Raw genomic sequence first — 27,220 nt, 5'->3', positions numbered from 1 at the left:
TACACCCAATGTTTCACCTGGTTTTACTTCCCATTTGTGAAAAACATTCACTTCCTGTCAGGGATTTTGTTTTGTTATTGTACACTAACAACTCAAACCACTGCAGTTTTAAGGTGCCTAAACACACCTAAGCATATTTTCTCATCAGGGAACAGAAACACTTCACTTCCTGTCTCACAAAACAAATAAGAGGGCAGTTGTTTTATTCAGTCATACATGTTTCATACTCTTTGGTCCCATAGTTGTAAATTGTAAACTATGTCACTTAATTAACCTTTATTACCACTTTCCCTTGTACATTGTGAACTCCTTCTGTTGTTTTGTTGTCAGTGTTAGGGTGGTTCCAGTGATTCAGCTATTTTGCATTTTGTTGGATGATTGAACAAAACTAGTTTTGTGTCCTCACGCTCTTGTGGGACGTTCTTGGCTCTCTGTTATAGTACACTCAGGTATCCAGGTCCAGATTTTATGCAATACATTTGCAACTTCTGTTGTCTTAATAACAGAAATTGTGTCAGATTTTGTTCACAAAGCTTTAAGTGACAGGTTAAAGGGTTAAGGTTTATTGAGTATGCACTTTTCAAAAAAAAAGAAAAAATAGAGGTTTACATTATTTCTCCCATAAAACATTTCTGTTGCTTCCACTTATCTCTTTTTCACTCTGTGGGAAGTTTTCATAGAGGCCTCCTTTATGTATGCTTGCAACCAAAAGAGGAAAGGGTTTGACGAGGAGGCCCTGTATGAAGGAAATAAGCTTCGGTTAAAGTGACATGTCATTTCCTGGTAGCTTATTTGGTGTTGGAAGGCGAGCAAGGAACGAGTCATAGGCTGATGTGCAGCTTCAAGGCTCATCTGAAGGCTCATCCAAGACCAGGTTCACAGGAACCTGGTACCCGCTCAGCTGCATACAATGAGACATGGACTGGCTCACAAGTCAATGCCAGTTGGTAACGTACATTTAGCATTAATACAGTATCTAAGATTTTCTTTTAGAGATATTTGCTGCAAATTTCTGTTTCTCTGAGTAGGTCTGTTGCAATTAGCTTCACATTAGACGTACTTTAAACTGGTGCATGACGTTCCTGAAAGCACGCTGAAGATCTGTGTGTGTACTGTTCGTCACTCTACAGCTTCTTAAGTAGTTTCTCATCAGCTGTAGCACAATGTTTGTTCACTTACGTGTGCGCGAAGGGGAAGTGCCAGGCTGATTTTTGTACCATGTGCTGTTTATGCTGCCTGATGTTATTTGCGTATAGTGAGTCAGTCACTGTGGAACATCTCATGTTGTCTCTCGAACTGTCTGCTTTATTACAGCTGCGAGTGAAAAATCACAAATGAAACCTTTTTACAGTGGTAGAAAATTAAACTACACCAGTTCTTTCTTTGGATGAAACAACAGAAAGCACTGATTTTACGTGTTCTGTAACGTATAGCACAACTTGTTTCAATCACCAGGGGCCTTGAATAGAATGCAGAAGATAAAAATACCAGTCTTGAGACCCCAGAGAGGATCTGTTGGTGATCTGTGTTATGTATCCTTGTTATTTGGTCTTTGAGGAATAAAGAGACTTGAGGGGAGAAGAGTGGCAGGATATGTTGCACTGCAAAACTGATTACATCTGTGATAATGGCTGTCGTACGTAAACATCCTTGTTCAATTCAAAGAGACTTAAATGATTACAGAGTACACACAAGAGTGTCTCTTGCTTTATGGTTAAAAGTTTTCCTCTATGCAGTATGATAAGTGGAAACTTCTGAGCTTCTGACTGAAATGAGCATAAAAGAAAGGAAGATGTGGAATTTAACCGTCTGTTTTGAAAAAGGAAAGAATTGGCTCATGTGTTCCTCTCTGTGTTACATCTCTTTGCAACATCCTGTTACAAAAACAGGTCATATGCTTTAGCCATAGCTGTGTGTTTTCAAGCCCCTGTTTGAAAGTTGAACACTCAACATTTTTTAAATGCAATACCAGAACTAATCACAGTTTCAAGTCCATAGGTACACATGTTTTATCTGTATGACCTCACATGTTGTTTCCTCCCTCCTGCAGAAAGATGTGGGTTATCTGCAGCAGTGGCTGGAGGCATTTGTGGCGTCCTTTGAGAAGCTCATTGATGTGCAGTCACTGGAGCCTCGGAGGTTAGTAGCAACAGTTATTTATTTGACTAAAACCAGCCAGAAGCTCCCACCAGGCAGTATTCCCCAAAGCAGGATGACCTCCAACCTTCTGTAGAGATACCATTTTGGCATGTTTATGTTATGTGTAAACGCGGCCCCTATTATAATGTCTTTTTGCTCTTGCCTCCCCTTCCCTCCCCTCTCCTCTCCTCCCACATCTATCCTCTGCCTCTCACTCGACCCAGGCATGAGGAGTGCAGCTCCGAGGTGCCCTTGCTCCCAAGGGAGGTTCTGCTGTTCCTCAGCACCCAGCTATGGCACAGTGCGGTGCATCTCACCAGTGGCACCGAGCACAACAGCAGCACCCCTCACCCCCTGCTCCTCATCAAGTTCTTCATCATTGTGTGCAGGTGAGGACCCAGCTGTGTAAATAGTTCATTAAGACTGTAAACAAAGCACACAGAATCACTATTGTACATGTTAACTAAGGTATAAATGTTGATTATGACAAAACAGGCAAAATTAGCAATATTAGACTTAATTATACCATTTAGAGCTCCAGAAATTAACCCTCATAAAAGATTCATAAATATCCAGGCAGTTATCTGTGACTTATTACATTTCGAGTTTTAGCATCAAAAGTAAGACTAGTAGTGCATTAATACTTAACTATTTAGACAAAGATCTAGGGGTGGGAGGAAAAATTGGAGTACAAGGGATTTTTGTTGAACGATTTTAAATTGTGATTTTCTGTTCCAAAACTGTTTTTTTTCCAGTATAAATCCTTTGTTTTAGTCTTTGTTTAAAAGCTGGGTTGGAAAAAGTTGAGATGTCAGATCCCCTGAATAAATCCTGAAAACTGACTCACATGTGATGTGGATTTTTTGGGAAAATATGGCTCCTGATATGGTCTATAGACATCCTCTTCATTCAGCTTTTTCACATGGTCCGGTGTTGAATAAGAAAACTAAAAATCCCAAAAAACAGAAATAACAAAGAATCCCAGTTTAAATCGAATCAGCATCCTATAAATCATAAAAGGATTGAATCGAGGAGGGGAAAAAGCACATCATCCCAGCCCTACAAAGAACCAAGTTATCCTAAGGATGTTTTCCCTTAGATTCTTTGCAATCAATACATTTGTGTCTGTTTTATAATTTTATGCAAAATGGCCACACTATATTAGTTTCATAGAGAATTTCCTTAACACTAAACAGCATTTTTTCCCTCCCACATATAGGAATATGGAGAACCTTGACCCAGACAAGACCCCTGGTTTTGTTTTCGAAACCATCAAGCTTTTAAATTTCTGTTTGGACCAGGTAAAGCCAGCTTAAGTTCATTCAGGACATAGATCCTGGTGATTTATGTTTGGGTTTGGCTCGACAGCATGCCCAGTTAATCATGTACACATGGATTATATAGTGCCATTTACGCCAGACTATGCAGGATTATGATGTTCTCTTGCCAGACAGTGAATCTATACAGAATTGACTCTGTGTACTGTATGTTTAATCCTTATGCAGAGGCAGAAGAATATGTTTAAAGTGAGAAGTGGAGCGGTTGTGTATTTATAATATGTTATATTTGTGTCATATTAACATTAGGTGACTCTGTACTGAAGATATGTTTTAGATTGTTTGTAAAAACTTTTATTTGTTCACAGCTAAAAAAGGGACAGGGGGATCAGTCATCTCTGCAGCTGGTTGTGCAGTATGGACTTGTGCTGTGTGAGAGTCTATTTGACCCTTATCAGACATGGAGGAGACGTCTGGCAGGGTGAGTGTGTGCTGCCTAACCCTGCACATAGCCTGTGTGAATGTGTGGGAGGGGAAATTTAGCCACAAATACTGACAGAACATCTCATGCATTTAACATGTTACCCAACCTTTGGGCTTTTTGTGTTGAAGGGAGGAGGTGAGCTTACTGGAGAGGAACAAGTATAAGTTCTCCCCGCTGACCCTGCCAGAGGAGCTGCCTGCTCTCTTTCATGGTAAGACACTCCCTTCACCCCACTGATCTCTGTCAGACCTCACATACCACAAAAATCAGACCGTTCCCACTGCTGCCCAAGCACAGCTTAGACTGGTCATGTTTGATTTGAAAAATGTTGACCTTACATTTTTGTCAAACCTCCTTTTATTTTTCAGTTTTGTTTTGTTTCTGGGTTAAAGAGTCCGAATTTGAGGTTTTAACAATTTAACTTTCGAGGTGACATCACCCTAGTCCTGTTGTTTCAAATACTGGCAGCCCTTTTGATCAGTCATAGTAATCTGTTAACAAGGTAATCTCAGTTTGGGCAAGATTCAGTATGTCCCAATTTTAAAGGATTATTCTTTCATGCAAGCTTTATTTGTTAAAAGCTGATTGGGAAATACCTGACTAATTAGCATCCATCAGCCTCTTTCATTTACATAATACTGAGCAACGAAGGTAGAATCCTATGATGAGACATCATACTGTGTTCAATGCGATTGTATTTAAATCTCTATTTTATTTTTTCATTGAGCTCCATCTTTGCTTTTGTTATTTAAAATGACAGTAAGATTGGTGTAAATCCAAGCGTGCATTTTTAAAAGAAAAGAAACAGTAGAAGAAGAGCCACCATTTACGAGCATGTTGTTTCATTAGCTGTGATTCAGTCTTTTATTTATATTTTTGAAAACTGATAGTTTGAAAACTATAACATTATCTCTTGGCTTGAATACTCATTCACAGAAAGTCTCCAGGAAAGCGAAAAGATCCCAGAGCTCCTCACACTCCGACTGGTTCATCTCCAGGGTGCTGTCATTAGTGGAGCAAAGGTAATCCATCTGATTCATCTTCTCCATCAGTGATTATTTCACAACCTTTAAACCACAAAAAGAGTGACAGTGCTGATTAAAACTGACGACAGGATGAACTGCTTTGTTTTCATTTTTTAGAAGAATGGCCTGCTCTCCATCACCTCCAACTCCGTTGAGGATCTCTTCAATGTCCTGCGAGCGTGGTGCTGCCGGTCCTCCACTCAACCAAAAGACACCAGGCTCCCACGGCTGACCCTGCAGTGTCTGACCGCAGTGATCCACCTCCTGCACTCCAGCAGTCCTGCAGAGCGACAAGTGGAGATCAGAAAGATACTGGAGAGTTTTTTCCAGCTCCTTAACTGGAACCGTCCACCGAGCACTGAGGAGGAGGACAGGCAGAACTGGGAGGACAGCTTGATATCCCTGCAGAGCCAAATGTTAAGTAAGAGCATTCCCATTAGGTATCTGTGTGTCTTGTTTTCCCGTTTTTATCTTTTAATTGAGCCAAATAAAGATGATCGCAGTGTCATGACAATCAAGTCATAACTCAGCATCACTGTTCATTTTAGCTGCTGTTCCTGAGATCCTCCAGTGCTCTGACAGACCAGTGCTGCAGGCCATCTTCCTCAACAACAACTGCTTTGAACACATCCTGAGACTCGTTCAGAACAGCAAGGTCAGAGCTACGTCTATCAGAAATATGTGTGTCTGCGTTTTCCTTTAGTCAACATGTCTGCCACTCTATCATCTTTTATTTTTTTTGATAGATTTACAGGCCATGTCTATTCCCTTTCCTCACCCGGATGTCATATCTGTTTTACTATCCCCTTTCTATGAAGTACACTTTAAATATCAACAGATACACATTCTTCCATCTCATGTATTTTTGTTCACTTCCTAAACAACACATGAAACATGCTGCAGCTTTAAAGAGATGACCAACCCTGTCTCCATTTATACCAATACAAAGCAGCCATTTTCCTCTGAGGTCACGCTAACAGTGTTATTCTGCACTAGGCAAACCTGAAAATTGTTACCGTATCATTTCTTTTTGAAAATAGACTAAGTCTAGAGATAGTTTACAGTGAAAATCTACGGAGAAATTTAGCTGTATATAAGCTAAAACAAAAACTGTTAGCTGCTATTAGCCAACAGTTAGCATTAGCTTACATCATGTTACATCTGCTGGGCAGTATTTACAACAGGTACTATAAATGGAAATATGAGTGTTCAGTTGCTACCTAGCTCACTGTTAAGTTATTTTGTACACAGCTAAATGCTGATACTATCTATCTTTGGGATTTTGCAGGTCATTAACATTAAAGTTTAGAGATGAAGAAATGATATATATTTTTCTGATCATAGGAGAAATTCTGTAACAAAACCTGGCATTATAACAGCATTTGAACTTCCCATCTTAAGCGTGGATTTTGAGGAAAGTGGCAGCTGTGTGAATAACCTCAGACAGATTACTTTTTATTGTCTAACTGTCCGTCTTCTTGTGTTGTGTGTGCCTGCATGTGTACGCCCCTGCAGCTCTTTCAGAGCAAAAGGTGTAGGCCGGAGCATGAGGTTGTGAGTGACCTCACTACGTGTTTACTCACAGAGGTCGAAGTGGACCAGGTACTTCCCCCAGCTTGGTGTGTGAAATTGGTCTGTCAGCAGGAAACTCAGCCTTCTCAACCTGTTAGCTTCTCTGAGCTTTTTGAAACAGGAAGCCTTAGACAGGAAGTCTAGCAGGTTTGTAAATAAAGTGGGTTGCAAAAGTAGGTTATTTAGTTATAGATTATATTTCTTCAAACTCCTCTTTTGTTTGTCTTATCTTGTATCAGGTTATCCACAGCCTGTTTGACAGAATACACTGTAACATTTGGCTGTTCTTAGATGCTGATAAATCAAAGACAAAATACATCTAATAAACGAGAGGATTCATCATTACTCATGTAGGAGTAATAATTATATCACTCATAATCATAGGCTGAATTCCCTGTTGACAACACTGGGAAAGAAGAATTTGTTGTGCTCTTTCACAGTGCATGAAACCTTGTTTTAATTTGCATGATCCTGGAATTGTGTCTGTTTTGCTGTGTGACTGGTCATGCTTATTCAAAAAACCTGGCTTGAGACCTGACTCGACCTTCGGTTTGATATGGCCTAATTTCCAGCATTAGTTGGGGGTTTCCTCATTCTTGTTTTTTCGGTGGAAGGCTTTGGTTTTTGCATGCTGGGACCTATCAGTAATAAACAAAGGAGGGATTGTTTGGTGATTGGTACAGCGGCTACTACTTACTTTGACTGGCTCTGCCTCAATAATTATTGTTTGCAAAATGTGTGGTGTGCTTTCTTCTGCAGTTTTCAGATGTTGTGAATAGAATTCTTCTGTTTGTGTGATGGAAAGTTGCACTTTATCAGACTCCTGGTGTCATATTATAGTCATGCAGTTTTGCTCTGCCATAACAAGCTGTGCTGATTGTTTTGTTCTAGGTTTTGGAGAAGGGGTCAGACAGTATTACAGTCCACGCCTTGGGTGTCCTCACAGCAATAATGAGTAACTCACCCTCAGCTAAGGTAAGGTACAATGTGATCTTTAATGGTCATACACTGTATCTGATGAATACTGACGTTCATGCCTATAATTCCTGCCTGATAAGACCAGCAGTTTTCTAGTCATTCAAATGATCTCACTGGATTTCCTTCTGATGCATGGAAGTATGCCAACTAGAGATCCCTCCAGAGCAGGTTTCTCATACCTATTTCTGTCTCTTTTCTCCCCAGGAGGTTTTCAAGGAGAGGATTGGTTACCCCCAGCTGTTTGATGTGCTGAAGAGTCAAGGTCAACCCACTAAAAGGCTGCTGCAGGAGCTGATGAACATGGTGAAACACATATTTCCTCATTATCGCCACAGAGTGCAGGGACTGTAGAAGCCAATTTCCTCTCAATAATGAGCCTGTTCCTCTTTTAATTGTGTTGCTTGTTAACTAGAAGTTATGGACCATGTCTTTGTTTTATCTCTGCCTTCACTGTGTTTATCTCCAGGCTGTGGAGGGTGAGCATGCCCACGCCCACCATCTTGGCATTAGTAATGACCAACCTTTGCTGCTGCTCCTGCAATGGCTGCCTGATCTGTCAGGTCAGAGGGACCTTCAGCTGCTGGTGGCCCAGTGGCTGGCTGCCGTCTGTGGTGGCTCCTTATCCTGTCGCACAGTGTCTGTGGAGGCAGGCATGGTTGGGGGTCTGCTGCAGGTGCTCTCACAGCCCCAGAGTCTGGACAGACAGTGTGCAGACGTCCTGCTTGGCCTCCTGCAGGACCTAGGCTCTTTGTGTCTGAGGCCAGAGGAACTGAAGAGCCTGCTCAGACTGCTTAGGGTGGATTCGGACAATGGTGCAGTGGTAGGCAAGGCGCACCCATACTGTGCTCCCATTATCCGAGTGCTCTCGGCTATGGCTGCCAGAGAAGGCCAGGACAGTGCCTTGCAGTACTTTGACCTTACGCCCCCAATGGCTGGCATTATGGTACCCACAGTCCAGCGCTGGCCTGGCAGTGGGTTTGCCTTTCACGCCTGGGTCTGCCTCAACAAAGAGTTTATCTCAGAGTTCTCAAACAACCGGAGACCTTCAGCAAACCCCAGTAATGGGACTCAGTCTGATATGGGAAAAGGACCGCGTAGGAAGCAACTCTACAGGTAAATAACAAACTGGATTATAGGCTTTTATAAACACGGCTGCTTTTTTCATATTATCACTGAATTTTTTCTCTTTTGACAAGCTTAATCACGGCAAGTGGAACTGGTCTGGAAGCCTTTTTCACCATGGAGGGTGTGCTTGTTGTTGCTGTTTGCACTAAGAAAGACTACATGGCTGTGGCCTTGCCTGAGCATGCACTGGCTGACTCATGTTGGGTGAGTTAGGATAAATATAGTGCAAGAATTTTGGCAAACATTTGTGCAAATGAGAATAGTTTAGATTATGGGGAATTTAACTGTACGTGTTTTTAGTTCTGTTGTCCAGGCTTGTGATGCTGAAGAGTAGCTTAAGTTAAGGACTCAACTTTTTAAAGGACTAGTTATAGTTTATTGTCAAAGAGTTTTCTTCTAGCTTGTCTCTGTGAGCTCTCAACTTCGAGCAGTAAGGTATTCTTTATGATCACAGCATTCAGTGGCAATAGTCCACATCCCAGGTCGCCGTCCATTTGGTCAGAACCTCGTAACCATCTACATCGATGGCGAGCAGCGCAAAACTGCTCAACTCCGATTCCCATCTTTCAGTGAGGTATGTGAAACTAGAATGTAACAGTCCTTGAATGTGGGGATGTTGTATCACAACATGGGAAGTTCCTCACTTTCAATCAAACTTCCTCTGTTTCTCTCCTTCCTAAAGCCTTTTACTTCCTGCTGCATCGGCTCTGCAGGCCACCGGACCACTACCACCACCACCTCCCCCAACCTGCCCACATCTTCCTTCAACGCTCCATCACCTGAGTTTTCATTCCCTACCCATGCCCCTTCCCTCATTCGTTCCCAGTCCTTCCCAGCGTCCTTTGCAGTAGGCCGTTGGGGGGCTCTGGGAGACTCTCCAGTACACACTATCCCAGCAGGACTCCAGGACACAGAGTGGGGGACACCCACGTCTCTGGACGGGCTTCTCGGCACTGCCTTCATCTGCCACGAGGCCCTACAGCAGACACAGATCAGAGCTCTGCATGCTGCAGGTGGGTCATGCTGCGGTGCTATGCAAATACCGTTTAGCGCAGTACAAGCCATATGCACTGAACTTTAGGAGAACAGAGAAGCATTAGAAAGAATACACAGAGGTCCTGTTTGCATATTTTCTGACCTACATTGGTTTCTGCTCTTCATCACAGGCCCCAATCACGTGTCCTTATTCAAAGCAGATGGAGAGTTATCTGATCTTAACAGCCGGCTTCTGCTTTACTATACTCCACAGGTGACTTAATGAAACTCAACTGAAACTATCAAATTTTGTTATACGGCTTTCTTATTTTGATCATTTGCAAAAATGCCAAATTATGTTGTATCAATGTTCTTTCAGGCCTTCAAGGGCCAGATTTGTCTGGACTTGTCACCTAATCACCAGTACGATGGCAGGCTTACTGGACACAGGGTTGTCAACTGGGACATCAAGGTTAAAAATCACACACTCTATGAGTGATGAAAGTTAAAATAGCAGATAATGTGTCTCCGTATTACTTTTGTTTAAGAACTGGTTTGATTCTCTAGTTCTCTTTTTCTGTAGTTCCGATCAATATATAACTTGTGATCAAATAGTTCTTACATGAAAATATTCAAAAATTTGTGTGATGACTACTTTTATTTGCTCTGCAGGATGTTGTAAATGTGGTGGGGGGCATCGGGGTTTTGCTGCCCCTACTGGTGCAGGTATGTGAAGCCGAGCAGGCTTACAATGGCGGCCAGGAGATCTCAGACCTGCTGGGCCCAGAGCTCACCTCCCCTAGAGGCCGTGCTGCCATGCTGCTGCCGCTGAACAAGTCTGCAGGTCAGGTCATGTTCAGTACAGATGTTCCCATCTTTTATTTCAAATGTGCTGAAAGCGAGTGTACGCTAGAGTCTGTCTGGCATTTTGAATCTTGTTTTTATGGAGATGTTAAGGGTGATGAGTTTTCCTGTGAAGCTTGGAAGCAGAAAAAGTTTTGCTTTGTAAACCTCCAAGGAAATACTTTTTCTCATGTGTCTTAAGGGCTGACTCTGTTGTTTCTTCTTCCTGCTGTAAAAATGCCAAATTCTTGATATGCCTTTTTGTGGAGTTGAGACTTGTTATGATCCTCAGCGAGTCAAAGCCCACACATGATGCATGACGCAAGAATAACCTGGAAGTGGAAATCAGTCATCAAAAGGTCAAATACGCCAATAATAAACAGCACAAAAACAGAGCAAAGATTACTAAATAGTGATGGGTTAAGGCTGAAGTGTCCTTGGGCAAGACACTGAACCCCATTGCTCCCACTGTTGGTCAGTGGTGTATGAATGGGCAGGAATGTGTTGGTTAAAACTGATGGCTCCTCCCTCTACCATCAGTGTGCAAATGTAGTGTGATTTGGTGAATAAGACTAGCAGTGGAAACCGCTTTGATAGTCTGAGAGACTAGGAAAGCGCTATATAAGAACTGGTCCATTTACCATTTACCATAAAATCAGTATAAATTCAGATATAGTGTTGATAAATAGAATACACTCTATCATATCAGGGCACAAACACCTTGCCGTATGAGTAATGATTCATGACGAGATGTGAGTTTATCAGTAAAGTGCTGTATCATGTGAAAAAAACAACAACACTATGAGTCATACAGGAAATCAGAAGTTATTTTGCCCTATTTTCTTTCTCTCTCAGAGGGCAGACTAGAGAGAAACAGCATCGCTGCCTTCCTGTTGATGGTGAAAAACATGATTCATCATCACCCTGTCAATCAGGAGAGCCTGCTGCAATGCCACGGGCCCAGCATTATCGGAGCTATGCTCAGCAAAGTGAGTAACCCGCACGCAGTTTGCTGGAAGAACTTATTAGCATCTGAAAGTGGCTGGTTGACCTTTCTTCTTGTATTAATGCAGTATAATTGCTGTGTAATGAATGGGTATGGTGTTTTTGAAAGAGCAGTGGTTCTTTCAGAATGACAGGATCACATGATTGTGTGGGGGGAATTTATGCAGAGTTGGCCAGATTGTGTGGTCTCTGCAGCTGAAAACAACGAATATGGGCGATAAAATCCAGTGCATGAAAATTTTCTGCTGAAACCAGTTTCAAGAGAAAATGTGGAAGACGTAAATACAGATTTTTATTTGTAAAAATTTAGTTTTAAAAAAATCTCTCTGCAGTGTGTTCCTTTTATAAGAGTTCTGAAACATGAACAAGTATTCGGCCCATTGAAAGTGAAGTAGACTTGATTCAGTCTGGTATCCACTCAGCCACCATTCGTCTTTCATTTATATGGTCACGCTGCTGTAACAGATATGAGTCCTTCGGTATCTCTGCCAATCTGTGGACATGTACCACAGCACCCACAAGACGTTTTTTGCTTGACAGGATATGTTGAAACACATCAAATTAAGGTGGAGCATCCTGAAAGGAAGCAATGTCTTAATCACATGGGGTTGCCAGGTCTGACAGTAGCTGAGGCTGAAACAAGCATTAAAGAATATACTGGACCCAGATACTCTATCAGCCCTTTCATGTTTCTTAAAGAAGAAGCTCTGAACTCTTTGAATGAAATAACACACACTTTAACACAAACACACTAAATTAAACACACCCTTCTCTTTGCTCCTGTACTGCAGGTTCCTGGCAGCATGATGGACATGAACGTTTTAATGGCATGTCAGCTGCTTCTGGAGCAGGTATTCAACGAGGGGAACAGTTTACTTCTACAGCAGCTCTATCAGCACCTGCTCTTTGATTTCCGCATCTGGACTAAAAGCCATTTTGCTGTGTGTCTGGGTAAGGCCATTGTGTTGTTAAGTAATGCACCTCAACCTTTTAATGTGCGCCCACAAATATTTGAGTCTCTTTTTTTAAGTTAACGCAGTGTGAAAGCACTGTGGAGCAGAGACAGAATACATTAATGCTTCCAGCTCAGGCTGTGGCAGAGAGCAGAAGTAAACCTTTGCCTGAAGCTGCACTTCTGTTCCTCGATTTAATAAGTGAAGGCCTTTCTTCAATAGGAGTGTGCATATTGATCTGACATTTCTAAATGCCAAACTAAAGGGAGATGACACAAGTCTTCTTTTTCTTCCGAAGCTCATGTGCAGTACCTGTCAACTGTCATAAACAAGGGAAAGCAGCGCATGAAGAGGAAGTATGGGGTCCAATACATTCTGGATACTATTCGTTCATACTACAGGTGAGCCTCTAACATACACACTATTTTTAAAAATGTGATAATGCATAGAAATTTTATTCATAATGTTGTCAGGACATTTTGAAAGCAATGAAACATGAAAAATGTTTTTTGTTTATTTAAAACCTCCATATGGTCTGTATTTAAGAGGTACATTCGCTTTTTATGCTGTTATCTTTGTCCATAGTGTGGAGAAAGATGGCAGCACTCTGTCTGATGAAAAGCAGACAATTCAGAACTCTCTGTTCGCCTTGCTGAAAGAGCTCCTCAAGTCTCCAACACCGGAGGAGCTCCACAGCGTCCTGGCTTATGTTCTGACCGCCCGGGAGGAGCAGCAGGTGGGTTTTTATCAGGCTCTTTAAAGGATTTGTTATCATATGACCTTTTCAGGCTGGTATTTTACCACAGATCCCTGAGTTTCATCATCATCATCCACAACTCATTTTATCCTTGTGTTTTGGAATTTCTGTACTTATAGACTCCTTTTTTAACTGCTTTAATTTCAACCATTTAAATCTGTTTCTTTATGATTTCTTATCCTGCATCCTTTGTATTCCGACCTTCCTTGTGTAGGTGGTGAGGGCCTTGGATGTGGTGTATGATCTTTTGAGGAGCAGTCCTCCTCGTGAGCAGGTGCAGACTGTGCTTCTTGAATGGGGCGTGGAGCAGCTGTATTGCTTGCTGCTCACTCAGAGTTTTGGGGATGAAGCCAGAGAGAGAGTTTTCAGGGTGAGAACAAAAATCTCTGAGTACTATCAGTGATTATGTTGTTTCACAAGAAACTACCATGTGACACATCATCTAAATAACATCATCTATTTCCCTTTTGTGTTGCAGGTTTTGTATAAAATCCTCAAAAGCGAGCGTGTGTCTGAGCGCAACAAACACCGCATTAAACTGAAGGACTTTGGGTATCTCGGTCTGGTGTTTTTCCTTGAAAACTTCCCGGTGACCATGACCACAGTGCGATGTCTGTACGAGCAGGTCCTGGCTACAGGTAATGCTCATACAGCCCAATGTCTGCACCTGGCTTCTATCTTTTTTAGCTCTTAAAAAAGATAAAAGGCATTTTTTGAATACTGAAGCAGTATCTTAAATCTTTCCCTAGTGCATTAAATATGTTTTAAAACACAAACATATCTTTGACTTCTCCAACCAAAAGCTGCTAACAGGGTCTGATTTTAATTATACCAGCCCAGTTAACATTGTAACACATTTTTTGTGCTGCTGACTTGACTTATTCTTGAAATAACTCTGTAATCTGGCAAATTATTGGTGAAAAACACACAGTCCTAATTTGTTATGCCTCCAAATGATCTCTGCCACAGCCTGAGCTAGAAGCATTAATGTATTCTGTCTCTGCTCCACAGTGTTTTCACACTGCGTTTACTTAAAAAAATGACTTGAATATTTATATTCTAAGCATGCTAAATGTACAAATCATCTGAACACACATCAAAGTGTGATTTGTCTACAGGCATGCAACGAATACAAGTTTTGTGGCAAAGTAAGTGGTACTGAATAGATATCCAATGAATCTGTTATAACTTTTCTTTAAATGAGGTTCACCCTCTTGAAAACTTCTGCTGGAAATCAACAGCTGCTTTAAATCACCTTTAGTATTTACATGGTTTAATAATAACTAATATTTGAAATATTGAACCAGTCATGATACATAAAACAGGTCCTTAACCGATTGTTGCAAATGGTAGAAATTCTGCAACATTAACTCCAATAAAATCTAAAATTAAGTCAATCAAAGTGTTGTCCCAGTTTAAAAAGTTAAGTTTCTGACTTGAATCTCTGAAGCTGATGAAAAAAAAGCTTTCTTTAGACTTGACACTAAAATACATTTGCTGTCGCCTCTCAGATCCAAACCCAAACTTCAGAGACCTGCTGGCTGTGGTTTCTCTGTCCCATCAAGCTGAGCTCACTGTCCGTTTGGACGTCTGTCGTAAGGTCAGTCTGCTCACTTGATATGTATTGAATGTGTATTCTGAAGCACATTAGGTCTCAGTTATGAAAACATGCCCCTCTTCTGCTCCTCCGTCCCCAGCTCTTTCATCTGATTTACTCCAATGAGGATTACGTGAAGCAGCTTGCGAAGCAGCCCGGCTGGCAGGATGTTCTCACCAAGCTCTACGTCAAAGAGTCGTATGAGTACTGCCCAGCCAGCATCACAGACTCAGGCAACCACAGCTCCTTTGAGCCAAACTACCGGCCACCGCTGCATCGGGAACAGTCTCTGGTCATAGAGGATGCAAACACCAACATCTTCCTCAGCTACCGTACCTCACAGGACATTGAGGATGAGGAGGAGGATGAGAGTGGTCGCCGGGACATGTCTGAGGGGTTCTCGGATTTATCCCAGTCCCCTCCAAGTGGAGGTGGGAGCACACTGAAAAACTACTCCGGCTCGCTTAATTTTAAGTCATTTGATTCTGTCGAACAAGGGAGCCACTCGTCTTCAATCTCCAATGCGGTTGACATCACTTCACCCCGTCCGGATGAGGATGGGAGAGACTATCAGCCCCTCTCTCCGTTCGGCACATCACCCTTTGATTTGGAGCTAAGCGGTATGGGTGACACTGGTGCGCACACGCCTGCGGGTAGTTTGACAAATACACCATCTCCTCTGGAGCAATTCAAACCTTTTCCACCTCTAAGACCCAGGAAGAGTTCCAGTTTGTCCAATGTGCTGGACGATACCAGCTACGGGACAGACCCGCCGACAGGAGACACAATCTCCAACACATCAAACCCACAGGTACCTACCTTCCTGCTCAGTGATGTTTTAAGATTAGCGTTGGTTTTGGTGTCCTGTTATTGTGTGGATTTGGTGCTGACTTTGGGTTACATTTCAGCAGACCCCTGAGGAAGAGCTGTGCAACTTACTGACCAACATCATCTTCTCTGTGCTGTGGAGCCGCAGTGGACTGGAGGGGACAGAGGATGTGGTGTGGAGAGAAAGAGGGCAGGTCTTTTCTGTTCTCACCAAACTGGGCTCCTCCTCCCAACTGGTCCGCCCTCCTGATGAAATAAAACGCAGGTCAGGAGGAACATTTCATAATGTAGTGAAACTGTCTCACATCTGAAAAGACTGTTGAATCACCCCCTTATCTGTGTTGTCTTATGTCTCAGTATGTAGATATGATATCATTTCATCTGGGAATGATGATTAAATACTCTGTTTTGTCACACCAGTCTGTTGGAGATGATGCTCGAGTCCTCTCTGTCAGATTTGAGGGAAGCTCAGGGAGCGTCTCTGCCTTTCTGCCCCAGTCTGGTTCGGCTCCTGAGGCTGCTGCAGGACTTTCTGTTTGCTGAGGGAACAAACAACCACACGCTGTGGAGTGAAAAGGTGATACAATTCACTATAATAAGTGCTTTCACTTTCTGTTGTGACATTAGGTTACTCCATCATGATTAACTTTGGTTGAATTTAAAAAAAAAGCAGAGGCACTTCTCTTTCTCTGACATACTCTGATGTGTTGTGCCTTATAACTATTTAATTTAACAGTTACAGCCCATATAATCATAACTTCACCACTTTCATATGACGAAACAAGGAGAAAAAATCATTGCATAGATTCCACAAAAAAATTCTTAACTGCCACCATTAAGATATTACAGCTAAGACCTGGTCTACTTGGTGTTCTCAGTTAGCCTCACTGGTCCTTGACCTTGTCTGCACTGGTTTCTCTATGTAGAAATTCAGTTTAACACTAAGAGGAATTAAATATTCAGCCTCATTTTTGGATACAAATAGCAGTTTAACATTTTGGAAGTATCTAATGCCTTAAAAGAAGTGTGTTAAAACGTTAAGCTAGCGACTGGTTAGCTTAGTAAAGCAATAACATTTAGTGTCGGAGGTAGCTAGCTTGATGTTACTGGATGATATCCAGCTAGAGGTACGTTTGAGACTTGACTTTGTCAAATTTCTGTCTTTATGTGGATTAAATGAGGAAGAACATTAACACTACCTCTTGGCAGCTGTAGTCAAAAACATTGAACTAGTGTTTTAACTTGGTTTGTTGGGTCAAATAAGGTGTTGGTGGTCATTTCATGGCCCTGATATCAGCTTATGTTAGCATGCTAGCTGCAGCTGAATGACAACGCCGACTGCAGGAGAACACTACATACCAATGCAAAGCAGGCTGCACAATTGCTTTCTATAAATACTGAACAGCAGTGGGATTTCAGCAGCTGCTTCAGAAAGACTTACTGCTCAGAGCAACAGTCCATTTTTAATTTATCTTCATTTGTCTCTGGTATGATACAAAAGAACGTTTTGTCTTTGTAGACTTGATAAATATTTGAGAGGTTGAGCACACCTACTTTCTTAACCTAATGGCATGCATGCATAAAATAAGTGTTGTGTTAGATTTATATTAATGTGTTAAAATCACACTATGCAGCTGGGTGTGGCTGTTTTTCGGTTGGTGTCTAATGTAAGGGGAAATGTTCTTTTCAACAACAGGGTGGAGATTACGCTTGGGTGTAGGTAGCATCTGAATCACCTTTTTGACTGTGGGTTAAGCTGTATTTAATGCACTGTTTGGCTGTAGGTTGCTTTTGATGCTCCAGGGTGTGGAAACAGGTCTATCCTTTCTCTTAAACCTTTTGTTAACAGTTGTTGTTGCTGTGTTGCAGATCTTTGAGGGGGTGGTAAACCTGCTGGACAGGTTACAGGCTTGGCATAGCACCCCTGGAAGCCCCGGGAACACTGAGCTGAAAGAAATGGCACAGATTGGTCTCCGTATCATCACTGCATACATCCATCAGCAGCACTCACCGGTCAGCAACTAAAAATGTTGAATACTTCTCTCTGTACTTGTCTTTCAAACCCAACACCTGTTTAACTGACCTTTACAGAAAATAAATTTTGAGGGGTTCAAGGTATTTATTTAACACGATAAGCGCCCTCAGATAAAGCCAGTTTAAAAATACCAATCCTTCTATGGCTTTCTTCTCGTACACATTGCAGTCATTCCTCTGAGGGAGTGTTTCTGTATAAAAAGCCAGCTCCTCTCTGAATTATGACTGATTCTAAAGCCACTGCTGCTGTGGGATTGTGGGATAAAGAAAGCGGTCATAAATGGGCTGACCATGAGCACTTGCCATCTCATATCTCTGGTCCGGTCTCAAGTGGTGCAGCTTCCCCTTAAGCTGTTTGTATTTAAAATGTCAAGTTTGAAATAAATTAGAATTAATTGCACCCTGACATAATAGCTATGGGTTACTCAGAAATAGCAGGATGCTACTTAAGTAGAGTGATTAATTTCAGCGGTAGAATAAAGCTGATCACTATCGCACATTTATTGTTTTATTCATCTATGAGGTACTTTTTTGGGATTCATGCTAATATGTACCTCTACTGCAACTCATTTTAGAAGGAGGTTTAATTTGCAGATAAGAATCTGAGTGATCACACATGATGTGTTCGTATGGACTAAATCATCCACCATACTGGAAATACTTACTACTTATTTGGTCACGCTTTAAAAGAGTTTCTCTTTCATGAAGGTTGTAAATCAAAGGCTCTTTGAAGAGCCAGACCTTAAAAGAAGCGTTGTCCTTAGGAACTGAATATTAACATGCCTCATGTCAGTCTCATTAAGCTACAAGTTTAAGAGTTCCTGTATGTAATCTTTTAACAGCTTGTGTTAAATGTTTGAATTAGATTGGCATAATACTTTTGACAAAGAATCTCAATGAAAGAGTTGAATGGCGCACTGATCTAAAAGACGACAAAGGGAATGGTATAAACTCTTTACTGAGATAGGTCCTCTTATTTGAAGTGATTCCACCCCCCAAGACAAATATTTAAATGCATTGTTCCAAAATCACTGTTTTAAGGTTAATAGATTAAATGGATCTTCCCCACTGACCGCTTATTAAATATGTCTTGGGTAGATTCTTACAAGAGGGGAAACACTCGATAATGTCCACCTATAAGTTTGTCATCTCTCTTCAAGAAGTGCATGTTAAGGCTACTAGTAAGAAGCTAAGCAGGTGTTATGCCTCTTGCCCAACTTTAGGTGTGTGAAATGGCCTACTTGAAGCTCCACAGTCTCCTCCAGACAGTGCTGTGTCTCAGCTGGGAGGAGGTGTGCTTCCTGCTCGGGCAGCTTGGCTCCCCCCTGTGGCCAGGAGATGCAAATGATGGCAACAACTGTGAGAAAACGGAGACTTTCTCCCAGCTGGTCCCCATCGTGCGTACACTGCTGGACCAGCATGCCGACCCTTCTGCCCTCCAGAACTTATTACCAAACCTGCCCGTCACAAATGGCAGCACCACCTTTGCACAGGACCTGAAGGCTTACTGTCACACTCAGGAGTGGCAGGAGTTTTTTCAACAGCAGGTCAGTGTTTGGTTGACAGTGTGCCTTTAAAAATAGATGGAATTTAAGTTTATTCAATCGAGAGTACCTCTCCTCTGGTATTTGGTAAGACTAAACAAGTGAAATAAATGTCCCTCTCTTGGTTACTGCTGCTTGAGCTCTTTGTCACTTTAGCTTTCACATTTTAGAGCCTCATCTTTTAGTCTGACCAGTCAACTCTTTCTTGGTGACTGAGAAAAATTATCCAAGTTTTAAAAAAGTTAAAACTCAACTCCCAAGAGTTTTCTAGCAGACCTTCACCGTTTAAGAAGACACCAGTTTATCCTCAAACCTGACACTGACATATTTTAAGGACAGACACCAGACATGCAAAACATTCACTGAGAGGTGGATTTATCATGGCTGTGTGTGACAGTGCATGCTCATAAATCTGTTTTGTTAGGATTGCTGCTGTATACAGATCCTGTGATACATTAGCCAGTATGGTATAAATTTGGCTGCCATGGCAGTTAAGTCTGGGTATGCATACAGTATGTTTTAAAGGAATGTTAAAAACTGTCCTCTCGGTTTCGTATGTATACACAATCCTAATGACTAAAGTATGAAATAGTTGGAGTAAAAGAAAACAGAAGCAGATGGGTTAGAATTATAAAGAGTTAAAAAAAGAATACTGTGCATCTTACATGAAACATTTCTTCATTGAAAGGTGGAAAATGAGTGTTTTTCTGCCTTCTCTCTAAAAATGTGTCCAGGTTCAGCCAACCATGGAGCTGTATGAGCTGGACACGTTTGGGAGGAGCCATGACATCATGTCCAATTTCTGGAACTCCTGCTTCGATGACCTGATGAGCACAGCTTTTAAACGGGACAAAGACCGATCAGACAGCAAGACCAAGTTCCAGGTTATAAGACTTTGAGGCTTCAGGCCACACACACACTTTTTTGGGTTAAATCCACTGTGTTTATCTGTCACATTGCTGATCTGATGATTGTGTCTGCTTGTGTGGATGCAGGAGGTGATCGTAGACCCCTACCTGAAGCGAGTGAGAAGTGAGAACAACAGGCACTTCAGCTGGCAGAAGCAGATCTCCAGCCAGCAGGGGGTGGTGTGGCAGCACTGGAAAGCACTGCGCAGGCTTCTGACCAGCGAGAGAGGAGCATGGGCCAACAAGTACGACTACATCAGGCTTACATCAGCAATTTTAACAATAACTCCCTCTACATTAATATTAAACTTCATGTCAGAGTTAGAAAAATTTAGTATTCAAACAAAAAAAAACCATTTATCCAAATCCTTGCTATCATTCTGCTGATCCCTGCTACTGAGTGGATTTTCATTTTTCCTCTTCTGTTTTTTTTTCTAGGGTTCAACCAGAGGTGAAACTAAAACTGTCAAACGCAGAGACCTATTCAAAGATGCGTCTCAAACTTGTGCCCAACTACAATTATGATTCTCACAGTGATGCCAGTGCTCAAAGGGATAACATGGGTATGTCACTGAGTTTAAAAATATTATAATTGCTCTTATAGCATGTAAAAAAAAAAGTAGCAGTGCAATGAAGATTTTGTGTTTTGATTGTTTGTCAGGAGCTGACAGTCCACGTAGCTCTGAGCCCCTCCCTCTGGCTGTTGCAAAAGAAGCAAAAGTAAGAGACATGGAGGATGACCAGCTCGGAGAGGAAGATGTCGTCTTTTTGGATGACACGTAAGTAGTTTTCCACTGCAACACAAAGAACACGTAGAAAATGTGACACAATGTGAATAAAGCTCGGTTGTATAACTATGCTAAATTTTACTGATTAAGTATTAAAGTAATTGTCTTCAGTTATTTTTGATTGCACGTGACATGCAGATCAGCTGAAGGACTAACTTTTTCCCATGCTTTCAGGGCGGAAGGAGAAGATGAAAGCCAGAAAGAAAAACTGGTTCTTTCTGAAGACTGTGAACTCATCACTATCGTGGCGGTTGTGCAGGGTCGCCTGGAAGTCACCACACATCATCTTTACTTTTATGATGGCAGCAGTGAGAAAGAAGAGACAGAGGAAGGTAAGAAAATATGCAGTCATAAACATATCTTTCTAACTGCTATTCAAAGGATCCTTTCAGAGAGGAAAACTATCTGTGTCTCCAGGAATCGGTTTCGATTTCAAGCGGCCTCTGTCTCAGCTCAGAGAAGTCCACTTGAGACGCTACAACCTGCGACGGTCTGCACTGGAGCTGTTCTTCATCGACCAGGCTCATTACTTCATCAACTTCAAAAAGAAGGTGTTGCTAAGTTTGAATAAAACTTCCGCTGCTGCTCAGTGTATTGAAAAAAAAAGCTTAAAACTCTTATCTTTGCTCTTTTAGGTACGAAACAAAGTGTACTCAAGGATCCTTGGGCTACGGCCTCCAAACCTCTTCTACTTCGGCTCACGTTCACCACAAGAGCTACTGAAAGCATCTGGACTGACACAGGTTTCTAACTTTGTTCTTTTTGTCATAATAAGTAACTATGTTGTGCTGTGTCTTTGTTTTTTTTTAAGATGTGTCTGTTTGTGTGTTAAACAGAAATGGGTCTGTCGAGAAATCTCCAATTTTGAATATTTGATGCAGCTGAACACCATCGCTGGACGCACTTACAATGACCTGTCCCAGTATCCTGTGGTAAGTTGAAGCTCCAGTGAAAAGATTTGTTTATTTTTGATAATGGTGCCCACTTGTGTACAAAGTGTTACTTCTGGTGTCTTTTTAACCTAAACACAGTTATGATTTTTTTCATTTCTCTATCTAAAGTCAGCCCCAGGAACAAGTCAGGGCCCCAGGTCCATTGTCGTTCAGCCCCCAGCTTTTATCTTACAATGTATTAACTAAAGCACAGAAATAAATCACGGTCTAAACAAAATTGAATTACTTGGGCTCCTGAGTTCACAAACTTCAGGGTTACTGAAACTTTCTGCAGAAACTCCAGAACTCTTAGAGCTGACGTGTTTGCATAAAAACAGTTCCATATGCGGGATAAGAAATATTTTGGACAAAATGTTGTTTGTGGGTCAAAAGAGTCATAAAAACATCATGAAAAACAATCTTGATAAAACCTAGATCCTGATTCTGCCATGAAAAAAAACCCTAACATATTTTTCCCATATCTAACCCGATGGAGATTTTCTTTGAGAAGAAGCAGAGTTACTCAGCACGTAATGCTGCAGATAACTCAGCACTTATCGTCTGGTATGAAGAGACAATTGAGGAACAGTTGAAGGTGATAGCAAAAGTATGTTTGAAGACACAAAAGAAATAGTGAACAAATAGATCATTAATGTGATACTATCATGGTTGATAAATTTGTCAGTAAGAGCTGCTGGCCCTCGATCATTTTCTAGAAATTAAACATGGCCCAGTTTTAAAAAAGTTTGGACACCCCTGACTTAAAGGGGAATCTTTGCTGTAAAAAATGTCCAATAAATATTGAACAGTATGACAGCAAAATCAATTCATCTCAGACCTATCCCATGGCAGTGGTTACAGCAAATAAAAATAACCTTATCGAAAAAGTTAATCTTGATGCTGCTGGTCATTTCTTTTTAAGGCATATACAGACGATAACTAACCAGTTATACATTCCTCACAGCATCTTCTTACTGTTTTTCTTGTCCTCCTCAGTTCCCCTGGGTCTTATGTGACTACACCTCACCTGTTCTGGATCTGGAGGACCCGTCTGTTTTCAGAGACCTGTCAAAACCCATCGGCGTGGTCAACCCTCGACATGCACAGAATGTCAGAGAAAAGTACGGTGGTGTCTTACGAAAAAAAAAAGATTTTGGGTGTTTGTTTAAAAGCATTTTTAATCAGTAGCTGATTCACTGTATTCACTGAAGGACCATTTTCTACTGACATGGTGTTAAGATAATCTCATAAAGGTTAAAGTAAGAACTATCCAGTATTTTAACTGCAACACTCCTCTTTGTTACTAGATATGACAGCTTTGAGGACCCAACAGGCACCATAGACAAATTCCACTATGGCACACACTACTCAAATGCAGCAGGAGTCATGCACTACATGATCCGCATGGAGCCCTTCACAACCCTGCATATCCAGCTGCAGAGCGGCAGGTGGGAACGCTGACTAATGCTGGATATCTGATCAGTTTCCTGCTTTTAGGAGTTTCTTACTGGAACTTTCTGCTACTGTCTAGGTTCGACTGTGCGGACAGACAGTTTCACTCTGTGGCAGCTGCCTGGCAGGCTCGCATGGAGAGTCCAGCTGATGTCAAAGAACTCATACCAGAGTTTTTCTACTACCCAGAGTTCCTGCAGAACATGAATGGTGGGCAGACACTCTTTTTAAGAGCATTACATGAAAAGTTTATTGTAGAGCTGCTGAAGTACAAATATTCTGCATTCAAAAAATTTTACGCAACACTGCTGCTGTTGTAGGCTTCGACTTGGGGCGTTTGCAGATGTCTCAGGAGCCAGTTACAGATGTTCTCCTGCCTCCCTGGGCAACATCCAGAGAAGACTTCATCAAGAAACACAGAAAAGCTTTGGTAAAGCCACCAAAATAGATATTGAGTCTTGCAAATGTGTGTTTAAGGTACAGAGACAACTCTTCAAGATTTAAAAAAAAAATCATTTTAAACTGTAGGAATGTGAGCATGTGTCCAGTCACCTCCATGAGTGGATCGACCTGATCTTTGGATACAAGCAGAGAGGAGAAGAGGCAGTGAATGCCCTCAATGTCTTTTACTACTGCACATACGAGGGTAAGGCATCAGGAATACTATGTTACTTCATATGGATGTAACCAGTTTGTCTTAAAGTGCTTCTCTGACGCTCTTCATCCATTAACACAGTCTTTTTTGGTTTCCTGTAGGTGCAGTTGATCTGGATGCGATCGCCAATGAGACAGAGCGAAAGGCCCTGGAAGGAATCATCAGCAACTTTGGACAGACTCCCTGTCAGCTCCTCAAGGTACAACTCCTGAACCAAATCCCAGCCCATGATTTTAGTACCCGCACATACATTGATGGCGTACATTTTGAGTGATCAAAAATTCTGTTTTTCTTATGTGCCACCAGGAACCTCATCCTCCTCGTATGTCCGCTGCAAACGCATCAAGGCGGCTGGCCCGTCTTGACACTGTGCCTCCAAATATCTTTGAGCAGCTCTCAAAGCTCCGCCCGTTTGTGGAGGTGAGCTAAAAATCACATTTAATTCTTGTCATGATTTCATTCTTCTTCATTCCTCTAAATGTGTTATACCTCTGTGTCTGTCCTGTGTCTCAGGTTATAAGTGATGGCCTTCCTCTGACCCAGGCAGTGGTACCAAAGAACCAAAACCGCTCCTTCATTATCCAGGGCTCAGACATACTGGTATGATTTCATGACCATGACATGAATCATGCTGCACTCTCGACCATTAAGGTCAGAACATTTTGATCTAGCGGTACTTTTTCTCTCTCCAGGTAACTGTGAGCTCAAATGGGTTGATAGGGACACACAGCTGGCTGCCGTATGACAAAAACATCGCCAACTACTTCACCTTTACAAAGGACCCCACGATAACAAACCCAAAGTGAGTGCCTTCTCAAAAAATAAGCTCTATTGTGAAGCTTCAAAGCCGGTTTAATCAACTGATTTTTGTTTTAATGGATTTTTTTTCCCACACTGACCTTGATGTAGATCACGGATCCCATAAACACAAAATAAATCAGGATCCATCTGAATGCTGGGTTTCATGGAGGTTGTAATTTACAGATGTCATGACACTTTGATGTGATCTCTCCAACAGGACACAGCGTTTCTTGAGAGGACCTTTTGCTCAGGGGATGGAGATCAGCGCACAGGTGCTGGTGGTCTCCAATGATGGACGGCTGCTGTTCAGTGGAGGACACTGGGACTGCAGCCTGAGAGTTACCCAGCTGGGGAAGGGCAAGTTGGTGGGCAGGATCTGCAGGCACATTGGTGAGGTCTTACTATCAAAAGTCATATTAAGAAATATAATGTTCTTTGATTCACTGGACATATTTGTCTTTTTCTGCTTCATATAGATGTTGTTACCTGCTTGGCTCTGGATCTCTGTGGTATCTACCTCATCTCTGGTTCAAGGGACACATCCTGTATTGTGTGGCAGGTTCTACAGCAGGTAAACCTTCAGATCACCTCATCTTCTACCAGATTTACCAACATGCTTATCCACATGAACATGACTTCATGAAACACCTATTGATTCTTCTTTTTTTGGCCCTCAGGGTGGCTTCTCCAGCGGCTTGTCTCCTCGGCCAGTCCAGGTTCTCTGTGGACACGACCAAGAGGTCACCTGTGTGGCCATCAGCACTGAACTAGACATGGCTGTCTCAGGGTCAAAGGTTAGCTGCAAAGTGTTTCTCTGTGGTTTCTTTTCCCCAAATGTCCTTTCACACCTGTGAGTTCGGACATGATGAGCAAATTCAGTGTACATAGGTCTAAAAGTTAAATGGCAAAAATTAAAAGAGAACAGCTGATGCATTTTAAAACAAATACTCTGTGATATCCATGACATGTTATGAAGAGACAAGGGACTTTAATAGACAGGCTTATTTTCATTGTCACCCATCAGGAAATCCTTATAAGTAAGAACAAATTTTATTTTCAGATTTATTTGTATAACTTTTTTTTTTAACAAAAGAAAGACTATTAAAGTATTTATTTCTGAAAAAATCTACATCCTAAAAAACAAGCAGGTAGAGGTAAAATCCCCAACAACCACCAGTATTTACACAGAACTGTTTTTTTACTGAAGGATTTTTTTCTGCTTAAAAATCAAACTCAAATGAATACTGACACATCAAAACGGCCTACATGATAACAAGAACCATCAGCATCAGACTGATTGTTTCCACAAAGTTAGAATTTATTTCTAAAATCTGACTGTTGGGGCAGTGCTGGACAAAGAAGATCCTCAGAAAGCTACCAAATCCCTCTTAACAAGGGATACTTTTGGGTTTTAACATAAAATAGATGAGATGTATTGTGAAATATACCACTTATTGGGTACCAGTTTGTCTTAGATGCCAGCCTTTGCAAAGAGGCTGTGGTCTTGTTGCGCTGGTCTCGAGACTAATTCCTTTCCCTAAGAACTTATTTCCTGTTGCATTTGATAAAGGTTAAACTCCCTAAAATAATCCTAAAAAAACACTTCTTGCACATTCATAGCTCTGTCCACAGGGGGCGCAAAAAATGGTCCAAACTGAAAATTCCTTCCAGGAGCTTTAACTTCTTGCATCAACTAATTAATCAAGCTGCCATCTGTCTTGCTTCCAACCTGAAGCTCAAGTGAAATCAGGATTTTTTGTTTTTTAGTAGAAAAAAAAAATATTTTATTCCACTTACCACATGTGTTCAGGAGGTTTGTGGGTGGGAGATTGTGGGTAAAGCTAAATATACACAATATGCTTGAAAATACAACCTGGGGTTCCTCCACGCAAACTGTGATGTGGTTCATTAACAGACACATTGTGATTACTAGCATCTATAGGGAACAACCACACAACATACAGAGTTTATAGGCAGAGGACACAGATGTTTCCATCTTATAGCCAGTGGCTGTTCTTGGCTGGGAAACCTTGCATAATGAAATTTACCAAAGGCAAACTTCAGTCTTGGATGACTTTGGTTTGGACTATTTTTCATGTCCTCCTGAACGTCATTAAAATCAGAAAAGAGACATAAAACATAAAAATTTATGATGACTATCTGTAGCTTAAGGAGCTTTGGATTGATCTGTTTTTGCTGCCAAGACACATGCAAGGTTGCAAAATCAGCAATAAAACAGCGAGCTGTGAGTGCATATGGCTTTGGTTTACAAGCCCTGGTATGCATATTGAAACAGACACAGAAAGACAGAACACTTTGCATCAAAGATAAAAGTCTAGGAGCAGCAGTGTTTTTCCCGACCCTCACTCTGTCTTCTGTGTGTCAGGATGGGACTGTGATCGTGCACACCGTCAGACGAGGCCAGTTCCTGCGAACACTGCGACCTCCTGGTGAAAGCTGTGTGCCTGCACAGATCTCTGAGCTTCAGGTGGGGATGGAGGGTCACATTGTGGTGCAGACCTCGCTGGAGGAACACACCCACAGACAG

General features: G+C 41.7%; 1 protein-coding gene across 2 annotated transcripts in view; it reads left to right on the top strand.

The window, feature by feature from the left end:
* The window catches only part of nbeal2 (neurobeachin-like 2), a 34,680-nt gene that overhangs the window by 5,623 nt on the left and 1,837 nt on the right, over positions 1-27,220 (top strand). The window contains exons 2-52 of one of the 2 annotated variants that reach the window (XM_074683500.1): positions 2,051-2,139; positions 2,364-2,528; positions 3,359-3,440; positions 3,785-3,897; positions 4,029-4,111; positions 4,837-4,922; positions 5,043-5,346; positions 5,474-5,580; positions 6,441-6,527; positions 7,389-7,472; positions 7,680-7,778; positions 7,942-8,588; positions 8,672-8,804; positions 9,055-9,174; positions 9,283-9,613; positions 9,767-9,849; positions 9,955-10,047; positions 10,248-10,419; positions 11,274-11,407; positions 12,215-12,374; positions 12,675-12,777; positions 12,962-13,112; positions 13,348-13,503; positions 13,612-13,771; positions 14,645-14,733; positions 14,831-15,541; positions 15,642-15,823; positions 15,979-16,135; positions 17,428-17,571; positions 18,816-19,139; positions 19,871-20,020; positions 20,132-20,289; positions 20,483-20,607; positions 20,706-20,823; positions 21,007-21,164; positions 21,250-21,383; positions 21,468-21,575; positions 21,669-21,764; positions 22,761-22,885; positions 23,072-23,212; positions 23,296-23,426; positions 23,537-23,646; positions 23,745-23,862; positions 23,973-24,070; positions 24,178-24,291; positions 24,385-24,471; positions 24,564-24,673; positions 24,890-25,062; positions 25,149-25,243; positions 25,350-25,466; positions 27,059-27,220. In XM_074683500.1, coding sequence (XP_074539601.1) covers positions 2,051-2,139; positions 2,364-2,528; positions 3,359-3,440; positions 3,785-3,897; positions 4,029-4,111; positions 4,837-4,922; positions 5,043-5,346; positions 5,474-5,580; positions 6,441-6,527; positions 7,389-7,472; positions 7,680-7,778; positions 7,942-8,588; positions 8,672-8,804; positions 9,055-9,174; positions 9,283-9,613; positions 9,767-9,849; positions 9,955-10,047; positions 10,248-10,419; positions 11,274-11,407; positions 12,215-12,374; positions 12,675-12,777; positions 12,962-13,112; positions 13,348-13,503; positions 13,612-13,771; positions 14,645-14,733; positions 14,831-15,541; positions 15,642-15,823; positions 15,979-16,135; positions 17,428-17,571; positions 18,816-19,139; positions 19,871-20,020; positions 20,132-20,289; positions 20,483-20,607; positions 20,706-20,823; positions 21,007-21,164; positions 21,250-21,383; positions 21,468-21,575; positions 21,669-21,764; positions 22,761-22,885; positions 23,072-23,212; positions 23,296-23,426; positions 23,537-23,646; positions 23,745-23,862; positions 23,973-24,070; positions 24,178-24,291; positions 24,385-24,471; positions 24,564-24,673; positions 24,890-25,062; positions 25,149-25,243; positions 25,350-25,466; positions 27,059-27,220 — 7,977 coding nt within the window. Of the gene's footprint in view, positions 1-2,050; positions 2,140-2,363; positions 2,529-3,358; positions 3,441-3,784; positions 3,898-4,028; positions 4,112-4,836; positions 4,923-5,042; positions 5,347-5,473; positions 5,581-6,440; positions 6,528-7,388; positions 7,473-7,679; positions 7,779-7,941; positions 8,589-8,671; positions 8,805-9,054; positions 9,175-9,282; positions 9,614-9,766; positions 9,850-9,954; positions 10,048-10,247; positions 10,420-11,273; positions 11,408-12,214; positions 12,375-12,674; positions 12,778-12,961; positions 13,113-13,347; positions 13,504-13,611; positions 13,772-14,644; positions 14,734-14,830; positions 15,542-15,638; positions 15,824-15,978; positions 16,136-17,427; positions 17,572-18,815; positions 19,140-19,870; positions 20,021-20,131; positions 20,290-20,482; positions 20,608-20,705; positions 20,824-21,006; positions 21,165-21,249; positions 21,384-21,467; positions 21,576-21,668; positions 21,765-22,760; positions 22,886-23,071; positions 23,213-23,295; positions 23,427-23,536; positions 23,647-23,744; positions 23,863-23,972; positions 24,071-24,177; positions 24,292-24,384; positions 24,472-24,563; positions 24,674-24,889; positions 25,063-25,148; positions 25,244-25,349; positions 25,467-27,058 lie in introns of both variants that reach the window. The other variant, XM_074683499.1, reaches the window with a different exon arrangement.

This window comes from Halichoeres trimaculatus, unplaced genomic scaffold, assembly GCF_033239565.1.
Source record: "Halichoeres trimaculatus isolate MK-OKI-2021-1 unplaced genomic scaffold, fHalTri1.1 fHalTri1_scaffold_12, whole genome shotgun sequence".
In the NCBI taxonomy this organism is placed as follows: Eukaryota; Metazoa; Chordata; class Actinopteri; order Labriformes; family Labridae; genus Halichoeres; species Halichoeres trimaculatus.
This window is presented reverse-complemented; position numbering and strand designations above follow the sequence as displayed.